The following is an 18,751-nucleotide window of genomic DNA, read 5'->3' on the forward strand; positions in this document are numbered from 1 at the left end:
GCATGGTCTTTGGTTCTTATGTTTTGTAGCGCCTACTAGTCTTCAGATGCTTCAGAGCACTTTACAGACGGAGGAAATGACCAGACGCACCTGGTAACTCTGTGATGGAGTGAATAACTGAACAGCTTCCTTATAGGTGAACCAATTACAGATATGCAGTGTGTTCAGAGCTGGAAATCACTTAGTAGGTTCCCCTTATGTATGGACTTTGTTAGTCTCCCACATTCCAAATTACAGCTTTACAGTATTCACAGAATATGGTTGGACATTACATACTAGGTTGCATATGTTCAGTGGCGGTCAGTCTCACAAGTAATATAAAATTAAAAACAAATAGGAGCTTGCATAACTCTCAAGTGGTGATGTAGATAACACGGTTCACAGACGTTAGGTGCTAGTAGTACAATGTTGACCAGTCTTTTCTATAATTTTTTGATTTTGAGAGTTAAATAAGGGATTTGCACAGTTATGGGGCACTTACTGGCATTAATTAATCCAAAATTTACAAATGTGTGCCTGCATGAGTGAGACTTGAGTGCAGAGCAGGTTAATGTAGGGATTAGAACAGCATGGATGGAACTGAAAGACACAAAGCATATGAGTTGCACACATTGAAGTGTGCAGTACTTCCGTGCGCTGTCCATTTATTCCACTTTATTGCTGATCATGCATTTAAATGTTCACTAGCAGCCCGTCCCGACGTTGTCCGGGTATGAAATAGAATGTGTGCATTTGGCAAGGGTAATTTATTTTAAAATCTCGCGGTAGACATTTTTTGTTTCATTAGAATAGGGACGGAGAAGGGCCAGCTGCAGCCCTGGTTGATGTTAACAGGCGCGTGTAATTGGTGTAATGATCCGCCGCCTGAGCCCGGCTACAGCCCTGGTTGATGTTAGCAGGCGGGTGTAATGTCGTTGAATGAGCGAGTTATCAGCCGCGGGTAAATCCGTTTAATGAGAGAGTTCAGTGACAGCGAGTAGGAGAGGCTGCAGTAATTGTCCCCGCAGACACTCTCATTTGCGTGTTCCCCCGCTTGAGGCCCAGATGCAGGCCTGTTTGATGTTATCAGGCGTGTGTAATTAGTGTACTGATCCGCTGCCTGAGCCCGGCTAGAGCCCTGGTTGATGGTAGCAGGCGCGTCTAATTTCGTTGAATGAGAGAGTTCAGTAACCGCACGCAGGAGAGGCTGCAGTAATGTTACTTACCAGGCCTCCAGCTGAACGCGTTTGTCATGCCCCCAGCACACGGCCACAGCAGACTATCTTCTGATTAATGTACGACCCACATGGCATGAAGGGCGGAACGTAGCACAAGCCCCCAGCATGCCCCTTGATACGGCGCAATTGCGTTCACATGGCTTGAATCCCGGACACACGCCCCCAGCGTTTCTCACGCCCCCAGCGTGCCCCTTGATGCTCGCAGCAACGTAATTGGCGCTTGTATGTACGACTCACATGGCATGAAGGGCGGACACACGCCCCCAGCGTTTGTCACGCCCACAGCACAATGCAGACACGCCCACAAGGGATTACTTTGCTGGCACGGTTCTTTTACCTTTTAAATGTATATGGTGTCCTACGGTACAGTTGTATGTCTTGCACTGTATGATTGTGATGAACACCACTGTTTCTTGAAAAGTTAATAAAAACTATTTTAAAAAAAATGTATATGGTGGCCGTCTGCATAGCCTATGTCCTTCTGCAGCAACTGCCCTTTCCAGCGCTGTATTGGGTGTTGTGATTGGTGCTGTGGTTACTGAGATTACCCGCCTCAAAGGTTTGGGCTCTCTCTTTATTATATTAGTATGGATATCGTGATGGAGGATCAGCTTGTGGTGATGTTTTGACGTTATTATCATTATATTCATTGTTTTATTCTGTAGTGAATACTATCACTTCCGCCAAGCCTGGATACCCCTTCGCTGGATGCCGCCAGAAGCTGTGCTCGAGGATGAGTTCTCCACGAAATCCGATGTGTGGTCCTATGGAGTCTTGATGTGGGAGGTGTTCACTCATGGTGAGCTACCACACTCGAAGTTGGCGGATGACGAGGTGCTGTCAGGTATGTATTACAAGGACACATTTAAGTAAATATTTTATTGTGTTGCTCTTTAGAAGCATAGTTATGGGTTTGCTTGTACAATTCAGTGCTGACCACTTGAGTTGGAACCGGAGGCAGACCGAGGATGTAAAGCTGATCTTGTTTCCTTGTGAGATAGTTTTTAGGTCTCGCCTGTCGATGCGCATGCGCATCGAGCAAGCGAGACTATAGGGGCTCATCCACACTTTATCTAACTTGCAAGGAATCGTGGCGATTCCTTGCAGTGCCCGTGACTTTTAAGCTCAATGCGCATGTGCATTGAGCTTAAAAGCGCGTGCACAGCCGCCCGCATTCCTCCGACACCTTTGAAGTGAAGCTTAGCTTCACTTCAAAGGCCCGGCTTGTTCACACCCACATGCCGCTCTGCCCCGCTCCGCCCCCTCCCCTGAGTCATCCTGCCTGCCCTCGACGTTCCCCCCGCCCCCTCCCGCCACGCAATGCCGAGAGCTTGTTGTCACTTTGATTCCGGCTTAATGCTGAGGCTGCTGCCCAACGCGTGACGCATTTGTTAAATGAACCTTGATTGAATGCGAGTTATATTTAATTTAATTTGCAGTGTATTGGTTTAATTAAAGTGACTGTCAGAAGAGAAGGGCGCACACACACGGTGTGCCTAAACTGGTCTCTGCCCTCGCGGCCCTGGCGTCTCTTTTAGGATGTTACCTCGCTGGATTAGTCTTTACACTGATCATGCTTCGAGGCGCCCCTCTCTACCTCATGTCTTAAATTTGGCGCCAGTCCTCGTCCTGTTCTACAAATATTATGACTGCTGCAATTTATACCACACTCTACTGTCTTTACTTTATTTATATGTAGGAACATTTTAGGAATATGTAATATGTATGTCTTCTGTAAAGCGCTTTGGAACCTTTGGCTAATGTCCGCGCTATATAAAAATGCTGTGCGGTTGACTCTCCACCATCCCCGCCATTTCTTTTATGAGAGGCGTACTTGGCCCGCCCCGGGGTCCATTCTCTGCTGGAAGAGGCCCACCTTCTTCAAGTATGGCAGCGCGCCTTTCTTTTGTCATGGACATCGAGGCTTGCCTTCAAACACACTTTTACTCTCAGCGCGGTGCTCAGCAACGTTTATGTGACACTTAATACACTTGAGGAGTTATTGTAGCAATTTACATCCGGCAGTATACTTAACTACATGCAGCCCTTCAGCATCAAGAAATGTGACTGGCTCTGCGGCAGAGCCTCTGCCCCAGTCCATTAAGCCTCATAGAGACACCAACCTGACCCGTGACTGTTTATGCTCCAGGCCAGAACCTCCATTGAGATGTCAGTCATGAGACTACCTTCCCCACAGCCCCTCAAGCCCCATGGAGACATGAGACTGACGTGACTTACTCTGTCCGGGCCCTAACGCAACAAACTAACATACAAGTCTTGAAGCGTTCCCGTTTTCCGGACTATACTGCAGTTCAGCTGCTCAGCAAACCGAAGGATCCTATCTTGCACACTTGTATTTTGCAGGTTTTTTTTTTTTGCAGTTTTGATATAGCGCAAATTCAACTCTAAGCTATTGATTGGAACGGTTAACATGGTACCCGTTACATTGCACAAGGACAAATTTGGTTTTTGTAGGTACGGATAATGATGCGATTTCCCCAGGATCACTGGATGTCGAGCCAACCCCAAGATTAGAACCTGGTTCCCCCGCTCAGAAGTGGTTAGCCCAGACTGATGTCACATTCTCTCCCCATGGCCTAATCTTCACAAACCCGTGTGAAATCTCGAGGGGAGCTGCGAGGTTTAAAGGACCCGCTTTATCTTTCTGTAAAACGCGCTCATTCATCTTCTGTTTGAGCTGTAATTGTTTTGTACGATTCTTTCCTTTTAATAGTAGCTTCTCCTCTTTCTTAGTGACCTTTGGAATTGTAAATGTATGCCAAGGTATCTATTGCTGTTAGCGTGGGTAATACAAGCAATCTCATTTATTCATTCATTCAAATATAATATTGCGCATCCCCAACTTGCTGACCCGTCCTGTGTTTAATGGCTGTAGAGCATCCCCAACCGGCTGAACACGTCCTGTGTTTAATGGCTGTGGAACTATTGATCTCTGTGTTACACATATAGCCCCTGCATCCAGGTACATGGTACATTCTACAAATATTATGACTGCTGCAATTTATACCACACTCTACTGTCTTTACTTTATTTATATGTAGGAACATTTTAGGAATATGTAATATGTATGTCTTCTGTAAAGCGCTTTGGAACCTTTGGCTAATGTCCGCGCTATATAAAAATGCATACATGCATAAACTTATAAACAACTCGCACTATGTATTAATGCCTAAATAAACATACTCCATGTCGGACAAACTGGTACATGACAGAAGAACGGAGCAAAGCAAGGCAAAGCCCGGACTAGCACCCTGACACCGCCCGGAGTGTATCGTACGCTACAAGTGCCTTAAAGAAGAACAACCATTCGTAATAGTATTGTAATTCAACCCAGCGCACCGATGACAGCGCTCCTCAGCAGAGAATTACAGAAGAGACAGTAAGAACATTCATAAAAAGCCATAAACACAGCAGCTTGCCTGTTAATTAGATTGCTTTCTTATAACAGCTGCTAACTATCCATGCTTTGCAAAACATTAAAAGGTACCTCCCACTGTTAGTTCAGCCGACCGTCTCTAAAAACCGGGACATGACCTTAATTTCCTGAAATCTGCAGGGAAGGCTGGAGAAAAACCGGGACTGTCCGGGCAAATCCGCGACGCCTGGTCACCCTATGCTATTGAACGAGGCTATTCTTTGTAAATTGCATAAAACTGAGCTTTCTCTTTCAGTGCGTGCGTTTACTCCACATAGGTATCAGTAGGTGCCACTGTGGAGGAACTGTGCATAGATGCCTGTCAGACCCCGTCCGTGTACATTGTGTGTGCTTGTCAGTTTTTGACTCGAATGGTGTGTTCTGGGTGTGCATTAAGTGCACTTGTACATGTTGGCTGTGCCCCAATCTGTGCGTGCGCTCCTTATGCGCGGGCGTCTCAATATACTTTATTTGTGAGTGCGCATTTTGCATTTGAACGTAAGCACGTGTTTGTGACTGACGCTCGCAATCTTCTAGCCCTGGAAGTGCCCCTGCGTGACTGGTGTCAGCACAAGCCCTTCCCGAATCCGTCTGTTTCTGTGTTTATATCTCCTGCGTGTGTGGTGTGACTAGGCCCTGGTGGCTGCGTGTACTTCAGGCTACCTGCGCCCTGGCACATCTGAGGTATGCAAGTACAATTTCTTGATTGAATTTAGGGCAACCCTTCTTGACCGTCACACCAATGGCGAATCCATCCTCACCCTCCACTCCTCACCCTCCACTCCTCACCCTCCACTCCTCACCCTCCACTCCTCACCCTCCACTCCTCTCCTCACCCTCACTCATCCTCACCCTCCACTCCTCACCCTCCACTCCTCACCCTCCACTCCTCACCCTCCACTCCTCTCCTCACCCTCACTCATCCTCACCCTCCACTCCTCACCCTCCACTCCTCACCCTCCACTCCTCTCCTCACCCTCACTCATCCTCACCCTCACTCATCCTCACCCTCAACTCCTCATCCTCACCCTCACTCATCCTCACCCACCCTCACTCACCCTCACTCATCCTCACCCTCACTCATCCTCACCCTCACTCATCCTCACCCTCAACTCCTCATCCTCACCCTCACTCATCCTCACCCTCACTCACCCTCACCCTCACTCATCCTCACCCTCACTCATCCTCACCCTCACTCATCCTCACCCTCACTCATCCTCACCCTCAACTCCTCACCCTCACCCTCACTCATCCTCACCCTCACTCATCCTCACCCTCAACTCCTCACCCTCACCCTCACTCATCCTCACCCTCACTCATCCTCACCCTCAACTCCTCATCCTCACCCTCACTCATCCTCACCCTCACTCATCCTCACCCTCAACTCCTCACCCTCACCCTCACTCATCCTCACCCTCACCCTCACTCATCCTCACCCTCAACTCATCCTCACCCTCAACTCCTCACCCTCAACTCCTCATCCTCACCCTCACTCATCCTCACCCTCACTCATCCTCACCCACCCTCACTCACCCTCACTCACCCTCACACAGTGCAATAGGTCTCGGAGCATTTGAGTTAGAGCTTTTAGAATTGTTTATGGCTTTTTTTATTTGTAATTCTTTAGCATTGGCTACAGGAAACAAAAATGCTAAAGATTTACAAAAAAAAACCCATAAACAATTCTAAAAGCACTAACTCTAATGCTGCGAGACCTATTGCATTTCCAATGCTTGTTCACTTGGTGATTCCGTGCCGGAAACTCTTATCGTTTGTGATCAAGTTCTCATTTCATAATAACAAAGACCTATTGGTTTTGAATTTTTGTTTAATAACCAATTGTGGATTACACTGAAAACAATAAGTCAAGATCATTTTTCTGTTCAGCAGGGAAACACTAATCTCCATGTAATAGTTCCGCCCTGTAGAACTCCAACCCGCAAACAGTTTGATTTTTCCTTCAAACGTTTTTTAGAGAGTTCTTTCTAGGTTTGGGTACTTGACTTCTTTTGGGAATCGCTTCCCTGTGAAAGAAGTTTGGCATAGTAAGATTCTTCTTTTCTCCATACTGCCTCTCCAAGCCACCATATTGTTTAATTTCTAAATGAAAGCAAGAAAAACAATAGCAGCCGGTGTCTTTCTCTTGCTTCACTGTGACACTGAGAGGCTGTCTAATGCAACTGAAAATGGTGTGTAGGAGAAAGTGTTGTGTATTTCCTACAAATCTATAGAAGATCTGTGCGTTCAGCCAACATAAACTAAGGGTTTGGTGTCCAGACTGATTCCTTACACCCCCAAAGCATATGTTAGTCTGTAGACCAGCTAGCTCACAGTGCCACTATAAGCCCCACAACCTTACCAAGGTTGTGGGGCTATCGAACATGACAACCCTGTCCCCTCAGGGATCGTGGAAACCGTATAGTACTTTTCGCTCTGTCACTCGTCCTCAGTTTGTCTCAGAAAGATACACAGAATCAACGACGGTGACGTTTCCAATAAGCGTTTATTGAACCAGCGTCATTCTAGTATAATATACGTGTGCTGCAACAACCATGAGACAGAAACCGATATATACGATTACAAACACCAGGAGAATAAATAAAAGGTAGAATTCTATCATAGTGCTTAAACCGTGAATATATGCAGTCATATACGTACATGACAGTAAAAATGTGCACTCCTACGATGCTAACCCTGTCCAGATGTACCTAAATGTACCTAGCATGTATGGAGGTGTATAGCTAAAAATCCACCTAGGAAAGAGCCAATCCCATTACCTGATGTGAGAGAGCGCGGGACCCCGCCTTGGTCTCGAGTTGGACACCCCGCGAGGGATGTGAGATCACTGCATGCTGGAGTGTCTGTGTGCAGGGACCTCAGCGTCATGTCAGTGTGTCAGCATGGAAGTCTTTTTCCTCTCGTCTGCCCAGTGAAGATGTGGTACTTATATACCTGAAAAGTGCCCTCGGTGTTCTGCCTAGATGTGTCATGGTACTGTGGGCATGTCGGCCAAGGATGACAATAGTGATGACCCTTCTACGGAGTTACTATGCAGAAGATGGTAATCCTGCTGAGCTACTCAGAATCCGCATGCTTGATAAATTAGGCCAGTTTTCGGAGGAAACCACCTGACATTTATGCAGCACCTACCTAGATAAAAGGTCGGCACCAAACCCGTTATGTGGAACAATGGTAGGACGAATATAGGTAAAAGGTTGTGTAACTACCTAGGCCTATATCGGGGTATATTTGTGTTCATAACAAAAGGAACCGGAGTGTGTGATTAAATTTGGGTAATACTGTGAGGTCTTTTGGGAGTCTTCAGAGCTTTCAGAGAAAAATGTGTCCTAGTTTAGTAAAAGGACAAGAAGGGGGACCACCGCTATCAAAGACGTAGCGCGAGTCCAATCTGATACCCCATGGCTTCCTGAGAGATTCTACGGTGGTGCTGCTGCAAGGCCCCTCTGTCTGCTGGTCGAAGGTTCTCCATCGTGCAATCTTTTTTGATATTGTTAACCTTGAACATTTACACTTAAGTGCCTGATCCCATAATACCACGTCTTTGTAATGGCAGGCTTTCATCTTTTAAACATAGCCATTTAAACATCTTTGAGGGTTACAACCCTGGAAACCCTTAATGCAAGTTAATTAAAAGATTTAAATAGAAACAAAATGTCTATGTTTTTGCTCTAATGCAGTCTAGAAAGAGCTGCCTGGAGTTCAGTGCAGTATTAGCTGAGATGCTTCTTTTTTCTTCTTTGTGGACTGAACACTCGGCCCAGCCATTTCGACTCTTGGTTTGAGATTCATGTTCAAAATAGAACCTGCAGCATTCCTTGGCATACATGTTTTTCAAACAAATTTGCTTTATGACTGTAGGAAGCTTGCTCTGTACATGGTATGCCACTAGGTGGTTATTCCTTGCACAGAGTCCAGGGCTTCCCCAAAAGTGTTCAAGGCTGAACGTAAAACCCAAAGTGCTCTATCAGTGGGAGTGTGGACTAGAATCCATGGGCCAAACACTGAGAAGTGTAAGACATTTATTGCACAACCGTGATCAATAACGGACACACGACTCAAGGAGGCGATCCAGACCAATTTTAGAAACATTTACTTTGTTCGAATTTTATTTTAAGACCAAGATCTTCGTAATAAGGTAGGTGTGATTTTAAATAGAACAACTTTTTTACTTTGAGAAGTTGACACTTGGAACAATTTCTGAACAGTTCAATGTTATCCTACGGGAAAATAAATATTGCGGTTAAACAGGAAAGTCTCACACAGTTGAGTGTTCGGGACCAAAGGTCTGCAAGGGTCAGGTGAGCGCCAAGACTGCACCAGCAGCGATACATGGCCGGGCGGGTGCAGATGTCAAAGTTGGAGTTCGACCCAATGCTTTTCAAAGGAGACTGGGGGTGCCTGGAGCCACACTGCTTGCAGGTAAGTAGATCAGTTGCAGAGGCCAAGCATTTGGGGGATAGGTTAAGCACAGGGGGGAGGAGGGGTGCCATAAAAGTGCACCAAACATACACTACCAGTGGCACAGGGTCAGCCAGGCGCAGGGTGCAATTTCAGCATCTGGTGCCCAGTGCTCTTCAGTGAGAATGTTGCTGTTGAAAAAACAGGCTGCAGGCGTGTCACCCGAGGTTGCAGGAGGAAGACAGCAGAGGTAAGTAGAGATGTAGTGGGTTGGAGGGGCATTGTTGGTTGAGCTCACCAAGGCCCAGGGGTTTCGGGTGCAAGCGTACCTTTTGACGCCGGTCACGTTCAGGGGGAGGCTCTGGATTCACACTACAGGCGCCGTTGTGGAGGCCAGGAGGGAGCAACCAATGCTGGATTCGAGGTCAGGATAGCTGGGGAGACTACACTGAAAAGGTGGGTCACTCTAACTCAAGCCGTGGGTGTCCGGTACAATGTGGGCAGGAGACGCAGATCTGCCTGGATCCAGAGTCCTTGTTGGTTTCTTCTGGACAGGGACGCTGTCCTGGGGAGATTGGAGTCTTTTTCGAAGGCAGCAGTCCTACCAGGATTTTCAGAGGTCGTTGGCTGCAAAACAGGTTGCCGGGTCCTCAAAGCTGGAGACAGGCCAGTTGGGCGGGGGCCAAGGCAGTAGTCATCTTCAGTCTCTGCAGGGATGTCTTCTTAGGTCTTTGCAGATCTACTTTTCTAGTCTGGGAAAGCAGATCTAGTTTCAGGTCTGCCGGCGCCACCTAAATATTAAATATAGGGGTGTTTTCGGGGAGTAGCAGATAGTGCCAATGGGCACCATACCTGGGGTGACTACACCCTCTATTATGACCCCCTCCGGTGGGAGGGGGCATAGACCTAGCCCTGGATGTAGGGGTCTCCTCATCTTCAAGATGGCGGAGATTGAAAGATGTACTTCACCTCTCCTCCACCACCGTAGTGATGGAGTTGGCAGAGGGGGTCATACCTCCTATTCTCCTACGCTTTCCCAACAGTTTTGTCTCTAATCAAGTAATTGATGAACAACAAAGTTTTCTCAATGTTTTAAAAGTAAAGAGGTTGCCCGGAGGAGCATGCACAAAGGAAGTGATCAAAGATGTGTACAGTGAATCAAGAAAGAAAGGAAATTCAGGAAAAATAAATAAACAAAATATTCACATTAGTATTCTGTAATTTTGCAGCGTGAATCTTTCTGGATTCACTATGCTGTGCATTATTCCGCGGTCTTGTGGTTGGGTCCGGATTCGTTGTCTTTTCTTTGGGGTTTTTTTTTTTTTTTCGTTTTTTTTTTGTAGCCCAGGTGGGCGTCGGCGTCACACCCCTCTGGGTGTATTTCCGGTGACGTCGGCATGCTTCCTGCGGAAGCTCCCACTCTTGGGCGCCATCTTCAGATTCTTTTTTTCCACGGTCGGGTCTGGATCGTTCCCGTTTGGGCTCCAGACATTTTTGGAGAAAGAAGAAAGAAAATACAGGAAAGACGAGGAGAAGTCATCTGAAGACTGCAGGGGACTTCATCGACGAAAAGCCGGCAAGGACAACACGCCGTTCAAGTTCTGCCGTAACTGGGGGGGCGCTAGAGGGCGCACTGCGGGATGGCTGGCTGAACTGTCGGCTCCGCCGGACGGACGCGACAATAGCGGCCCTTTCGCCCTTTACATCTGCCGTTACACCCGTCCTAGACACAGCGCCTGATGTCGGAAGGTGAAGCCGACACGATGGTGTAGCTGCGGCGGCTGCCAGAGCGCCGTGCAGCGAGAAAACAGCGGAAAAGCGGTGAGCTGCCGGAGCGCACTCAAAATGGCCGCGCCTGGCGCTCGCCGGCTCTGAGAAGGTACTTCGCCTGTCCGGCGCTGTGGGCTGCAGCGAGAAGGTTGCGAGGTGGACTGGAGATGCGGAGAGGTTTGCGGGACTGCGAGACCGCGGATATAAGAGGCTGAGGCACAAAGAAGTGAAATTAGCGGTGCGTTCCAGCGGATCCAAGATGGCGGTGGCGCTGGAACGCAAGAGACCGGCACTGTCGGCCGCCCGTAATGCAGACGCAGCACACGAAGGAACACCAGCGGTCAGCGGTCGAAGCATAATCGAGGTGAGCCTGCCCATCGATCGCTTCTGTTGAACTCGGACCGCTGCCCCTCATGGTTCGCGCGCCAATCAGCTCTGCGCGCTCGAAGGAGAGTCAGACACCGGTGACACGGGAGCACATAGTGAACCCCATGAGGCGCTGAAAGCGCGTGCAACACTCCACTGCCAGCCCGCACTCAGCAAACAGTGAGTGATCCAACTGCGAACTCTGCCGCTGCTTTCCCCACGGGTGGGCAACTACTCGGATAGCGCTCCTAACCGCCTCAGAGGTCGATGAGCAGGCGTACCCCGAGGTGGGGGGCCCAGACACCGGCGAGACACAGCACGCAAACGGTCAGCGACCCGCACACGGCGGACCACCCCTCGCCTCGCCCGCAGCGGACCATGGGGAAACCAGAGAAACCAGAGAAACAACAATCCAAGCTTCCCTTTGAAGCGAGGAAGCAGCCCAAAAACGTGACGACCACCCCTGAAGCTGAGGGTGACGGAGAATTGGCGGAAGGGTCAGCCATGGAATCAGTACTCCGAGCAATCCAGCAAAGTCTACAAGAAATGAACGGAAAACTCGATAACGTGGTGCAAAGGGTGGATACTATGGCGGCCAAACTTGAACACCACGACGGGCGGATAGTAGAGGCAGAACAGAGGATTTCCAACATGGAGGATGAGCATAAAACCACGTCGAAGAAGTGCGAGGGACTGGAGAAAACAGTGGAGACTTTACGCGCGAAGGTGGAGGATCAGGAAGCCAGGTCCAGGCGGAACAACCTCCGAATCTCGGGCCTGCCGGAATCCACCAACACAGGAAAAATGGAAACCTATATCGAGACACTCCTGAAAGACATATTTGGCGCGGACAAACTATCCTCGGTGTTTCTAATCGAAAGGGCGCATCGCTCACTGGCGCCTGTACCGAAACCGGGAGCTGCCCCAAGAATGATCATAGCACGTACACTCAACTACAGGGACAGAGACACAGTCCTTCGGCTCGCCAGAGACATGGGCAAAATCACACATCAGGGGAACACTCTGGAGTTCTACCCCGACCATACCATGGCGGTGCAGCTGGCACGGAAGGAGTTTGCGCCAGTCAAGAAGAAGCTACGAGACCTGGGACTAGAGTACGCAATGCTGTACCCTGCAAAACTTAAAATCACGAACTTGGGCAAGCCGGTATTTTTGACGACGGTGCAGGCGGCGTACGATTTTATCAAGCAGCAAGGGAAGCGACGGAAGGAACAGAACAGAACGGAATCGACAAGCGATGTGGAGTAACAGGGGAAGCGGACAAGATACATGGAAGCCCCCCAGGTGCGGCTACGGGACTCCACTAGACTCCAGGTTGCTGTGGCTCACTAACGTTGGCCAGCCCCGGGGAGCTTGCCCAGACACTGTGGGACCAAATTGACTTGCAGTCTAGCGCTCACGGAGTGAGAACCCAAGATGGACAACCCCACGGTGAGTATAAGTAAGGCTAGTGAGCTCTGGAGGACACACGATAACACTATATGATCAAAGATCTAACTGACTCCTCTGGCAGTTACTATTATGATGGAGCCACGAACACTAGCAGGCCTTTGAGCCGGACACTCATGCCAATACTGCCTCGAACTTAAAATGACATGTGAGACTGGGGTAGGCAGACGTGCATTGATTCAGGTTACTAGATGCCATACTCTCCATTAAGATGGCGGGTGGGTGGAGAAGGGTGAAAGATTACACACACGACATTGCAGCCGTTAAAGGCGTCTGTCCACGTCCACCACGTGGATGGAGATGTGTGAACCTGGCGACACCCCCAAGTGGGTGCGCCCCACACTAAGTTTTCAAAAGAAAGTTCAATTTGTTACGGGATGGCTTTGGCAAAGTTTGGGGGCTAAAGTGGGTGGGGGGATAGAGGGGGGACCGGGGATGTCCGAATCACAAACTCTGTGTCTGAGAAGCATGGCGACCTCCTTGACCAAACCTAAACATGCAGGTTCTTATTTCTGTTTCACCAATCCGTCGTGTGTCACGCACCACACGCTCCAATGTTTACTGTCTGCACGGTACCGCATAAGGCGGTTATACATCAAGCGATATACTCTGATGGGCTCAGGTAACGATGTCGAGAGTTAATACATTGGCTCTTCTCACATGGAATGTTAGGGGGCTAGGCAACCCGAATAAGATTAGACAAATGTTTGCTTATCTTGACAGGCTGCGTGTAGATATAGTGTTCTTACAGGAAACACATCAGGGCCCCGCGAACACGCCTACTTTGGGCAAAAGATGGGCAGAATCGGTAACAAGCTCGAACTACTCAACTTACTCCAGAGGGGTCAGTGTCCTAATACGTAAAGGTACCCACTTTGAAATCACGAGCGTTGACAAGGACTCGGAGGGTAGAAGTGTTATGGTGGAGGGAAAACTCAGGGGGCAGAAGATCCTGCTGCTGAACACATATGGCCCCAATGTAGACGACCCGGGGTTTTACAGACGACAATGGCAGAAAATCTCAGATAAACATATAGACCATGTACTGTGGGGAGGTGATTTTAATGTGACGCTGCAAGACCAGTTGGACCGCGCTGCACACACCACAGAACATCATGGAAATGCGCGACACATGCTGGGGGAAGCGATGGCGGACCTTCAACTGACTGACATATGGAGGGATGGTAACCCGGGGGTCACGGCTGCGACTCACATTAATGCTGCGAACAATAGCTGGGCACGACTAGACTACTGGCTGGGTACACGAGAAGTGCTGTCATGGGTTAAACACGTTTCACATCTGCCCAGGACACTGTCGGATCACAACCCGGTACTGCTGAAGGTAGAGATCCCGCAATATGAGCCACCGCCTTTCACTTGGCGTTTCAATGCGGCTGCCCTGAAAGACCCACTGTACGTCACCACTATACACGCAGCGATAATAGACTACTTTGACATAAATGGCCCGACAATGGACGACCCATGTCTTCTGTGGGAAGCCTTCAAGGCCACGATCAGGGGGGTATGCATAAGTACGTCCTCCGGTATATTGAAGGACATCCGACAACAACTGCGAAAGCGCGAGGAGGCCATACAGGAGCTAGAGCAAATATACACGCACACAGGGGACACTAAGGTACTCGGAGACATACAATCACTCCTGACTGAACACAGACAGTTCGCCTCTGACGAACTCAAATATGTCACCAAACGGGCCACGGCCAGGCGCTATGGAGAGGGAGGCAGACCAGGCAAAGCACTAGCAGACAAGATATGTTCGGGGAGGGCCCCTCAAAACATAACAGCCATCTGTAGGACTACGGGGGAAAAGGTGACCGACGTCAAGGCGGTCATAAAGGAATTCATGACACATTACGGCGCCCTGTATGCAGCACGCCCCTCGCCTCCACAGGAAGACTTGCTAGCATATATGGAGGATGTGGAGTTGGCATGGCTGTCTGATGGGCACAGAGCCTACTTAGCGCGGCCTGTCACGGTGGAGGAGGTTACTGACACTATCAAGCGGTTACCAAACAACAAAGCACCGGGGCCGGATGGATACGTGACAGAATTCTACAAAGAATATGTGGATCTGCTTGCTCCCCACTTGGTGCGATTATACGGCGCTGCACATGAGGCCCAAACCCTGCCTGCATCCATGAGGGAAGCCTTACTCATAGCACTCCTAAAGCCGGGTAAGGAAGAGGATAAATGCGACTCGTACCGCCCTCTATCCTTACTAAATGTAGACACTAAAATAATCGCCAGTCTGCTTGCTGAAAGGCTAAAACCACTAATGCCCCTCTTAATCAGGCCGGACCAATCGGGGTTTATACCTGACAGAGCCACCACACATAACACACGTACACTGTTTGCCCTGGCGCACTACTTGGCCCCCGACACGAAAGCAGTGGCAGTGTTGCTTGATGCTGCCAAGGCGTTTGACACTATAGGATGGTCTTTCATTCAAGCAATTCTGATGCGCATGGGGTTTCCCATGATGTTTCTTGGGTGGATATCGATGTTATATACCAACCTGTCAGCAAGAATCCGAATTAATAGGCATATTTCAGAGCCAATAAGGATATGCAGGGGCACTAGGCAGGGCTGCCCACTCTCGCCGATGCTTTTTGCATTAGTCCTGGAGCCTCTGGCCTGTAAAATTAGGCAACACCATCACTACTCGGCCATACAGATGCCATCACGCCCCATTCACATATCATTATATGCGGATGACATGGTGCTCTATGTCAAGGACCCAGCACACAACCTGAATCCACTGATGAGAGAGTACATCAAGTTCGGGAACCATTCAGGCCTACAAATCAACTGGGACAAGTCACTCATCATAGCACTGACTGACAGCACACGCCCTACACCCCTAGACTACCCGCTCGAGTGGCAGGAAGACCCCACGAAGTACTTGGGGGTCTGGTTTCACAGGGACCCTGAAATAGTCATACGCACTAACTATGGCCGAGTTATAGCGACCTTGGAGGATAAAATAAAACGCTGGAATAAACTGCCGCTATCCTTAGCGGACCGGCCGCCATAGTAAAAATGGTGCTCCTGCCCAAGTTCCTCTACCTGTTCAACAACATCCGAATTAAGCCGCCAGCGGCAGTGTTTCGACATATAAACACCTTGGTGATTAGTCTGCTCTGGGCCGGGAAGCAAGCAAGACTGGAGTTGCACACCATGACACTCCCGTATGCGAAGGGGGGCTTCAGGGTGCCAGACTTTTATCTGTATTACTTATGCGCCCAGGCGCAATTCGCGCATTACTGGCACCACGAGGTTCCCTTCCTAACACACGTGGCGGTGGAGGCTGGGGACACGGACCCGATACCACTGGCAAACATATTACTACACAAACGTCCCAAACTGCATGAACGAGACATCAACACTGTGGACGCTACTACGGAGGCATGGAGACTGATGGGTAAGGCGGCTAACGCTCTGCCGCTATACGCTCCGGCTCTCCCACTGGCTCATCACCCACATATTTCGGTTACGCACGAACAGGCAGGCATGAATTTGTTGAAATGGGCAGGTATAGACAAAATGGGTGACCTGTATCAAAACGGGGTATTCCAAACATTAGAAACTATGCAATACATAAGTAACCCGTCCCTCCTATTCAGGTTTAACTATTATAGGCTACAGAGGGCTCTACAGGAACATTACCCAGCACACCCGGAGGAGCCGACGCCACTGGCGCCGCTGCAACTCCTGCTCACCACGCCCACGGCATCGCACCTGGTGTCCAAACTATACACTAGCTTACAGGGAGCGATAGGGGGAGGCACAGACAAGGCACGGCTACGGTGGAGTGAGGGCCTAGTGACACCTCTCACCGAGGAAGAATGGGCATCGGCGTGTATGCTAACTAACATGCTGACACCAAATGGGAACTTAAGGCTCATACATTACAAATATCTGCACCAAGCATACTATACACCTCACAAACTATTCAGATATGGGTTGAAGGAGGACTCAAGGTGCACACGATGTAAACAGGAGGGGGCGGACTTCATGCACTTCGCTTGGCACTGTCGCAAGGTGGCGGGTTACTGGGAACAGGTAATCCAAACGCTGAATGAAATGTTGGGTACTTCTCTACCATGTGAAGCCAAAATTTGCCTCTTAGGTATTGAACCAGTGTTGAGAGCACGGAGGCGTAAGTTCTGCGCAGTAGCGCTGTGTAGGAGAGTAGGGTCTGCAATCCTATGATCACCCAGATTTTTGCTTTTTGCTGCACTGGTTTATGACTTTCCCTGGCTGTGGGCCTGCTAATCAGACCCACAGCCTAGCTGTTCTCTCTATCCAAATTGTACTCAGGTACTGAATTGGCACTGGGCCCTCTCCAAGTCCCTGTACTCAGGGCTGAGGTGTACCCAGAAGTCTCCCAGGGGCTGAAGCATGTATTATGCCACCCCTGGGCTGACTAACTAAACTGACACAACTGGCTGCACGACAGCTGGGGCAAGGTGGTGTACTCACCCTTTGCTTTAGATATAGTATACCTATATCTAACCCTAAAAATGGACACACAGATCTCCTATCAGTCACTCCTATGGCAGGCCTTAACAATCCTGAAGGCAGAGTGCTTGGAATCGTGTGAGATGGTGCTCTGGCATGAGCTGAGCCTGTCTACGGCTTTCGGGATCCATCCCTTAGCCGTTTCCATGATATCGCATACCATATACTCTTAAGTGCATTATAATCCTCGCGGTTATATGCCAACTCTGGTATCGCTTTATCAAAACATGTCGAGTAAGGTGTCATACGAATTGGAATACTAACCCCTCGCCAATTCTGGCGACGGGGTTAGCATTCCACCCTTCTAGAGGGACACGACATGTATGTAACCCCTAACCCCGGTTAAAGTCAAACAGAGCCTCAGCTCCACAAAATGGATGCTGCCACCGAGACACAAGTCTGCCCTCCTGCTGCTGGGAGTCCTCCCAGAGCAGGAGATAAGGACAAAGGGTTTCCTGCCAGGGGCGGTGCCAGCACCGTCCCAGACAGGGTTTTGTGTATTGTAGGTAGGCAGGGCTTTAGAGGAAGGTGACTGCACGTGGCACCCCGGTGCTCACTGTGCATAGCCTGGCTGGAACCAGTTCCAGGGTCACTCCAGACCCTGTGCTGGGGAAAAGCCCGCCAAGGAAGTGGGTGTAACCACCCCCCTCCTAGTCCCACCCTAGGGCAGGACTTAGTCGCGTGCCAGCCCCTTTTTACAGGATAAAGGTAGGAACTGGCCCCCTTCCAAAGCAGATCATCTTTGAATCCTGAAACTACTTTCCACGAAAGGAACTCAAGACTTCTTCCTAAGATTTCTCCCTTGTGACTAAGGAGTAGTCACCCTGCATCCGCAGGCACCATCTTAAGAACACTGCGGTCTGCTGCAAGTCTCTCCTCCGGATCAAGACTGCCCAGCTCGACGAGAACCGGCTTCCCTGGCACCTCTGACCTCTACCTGCATCATCAGTCACGCTGAGATTCGTGGGTGTGACGAGACCTCGAGGGACCGGCCATCTTCAAGACTGCACGACTTCTTTCCAGCAAGCCCGCCGAGTAATTTCCTGGTGAGTAATTTGGGGTCCGAGAAGCCCCGACCCTGAGCAGCTCCAGCACCGAAGTGCAGCCTCCCAGCATCTCCACGATCTGCGTGGGGCCCTTCTGCTTTTTGCTGCTCACCGCGTTGTTTGGCTACTAGCCCGCTGGCTTGTGGCCTTCTGAACGACGCCCGACGACATTTCTGCTGCTGGTCTGGTTGCTCCAGGCTGGCCCTTGCTCCCTTCCAAAAGAGGAGCACCCCGGACCCTCCTGGTCCACTCAAGACGCCATTTTGAGTCCACCGCGTGGGCTTGAATTAGCCAAGGCTTGTTGCCCAATCCTGGGTAACTTCGACGCCGACAGCCTCATCCATCGTGGGACAGCTCGCCTCTCCATCCTGGTCGCCGACAACGCCTCCTGGTCCGTGAGATCTGCAGAGCCAGCGTCGCCCACTCACCTGACTGCGGTGACTTCGCCCGGTGCCATCCTGGTGCCCACTTAATCACTGGCTAGT

The 18,751-nt window shown here is 49.7% G+C and overlaps 1 protein-coding gene across 1 annotated transcript in view; it reads left to right on the forward strand.

Annotated features, from left to right (window-relative positions):
* PTK7 (protein tyrosine kinase 7 (inactive)) overlaps positions 1–18,751 on the forward strand; it is a 428,597-nt gene that overhangs the window by 378,537 nt on the left and 31,309 nt on the right. Inside the window, exon 19 of the mRNA XM_078647273.1 lies at positions 1,883–2,061. Coding sequence (XP_078503399.1) covers positions 1,883–2,061 — 179 coding nt within the window. The remainder of the gene's footprint in view (positions 1–1,882; positions 2,062–18,751) is intronic.

Source organism: Lissotriton helveticus, chromosome 6 (genome assembly GCF_964261635.1).
Source record: "Lissotriton helveticus chromosome 6, aLisHel1.1, whole genome shotgun sequence".
NCBI classification, from domain to species: domain Eukaryota; kingdom Metazoa; phylum Chordata; class Amphibia; order Caudata; family Salamandridae; genus Lissotriton; species Lissotriton helveticus.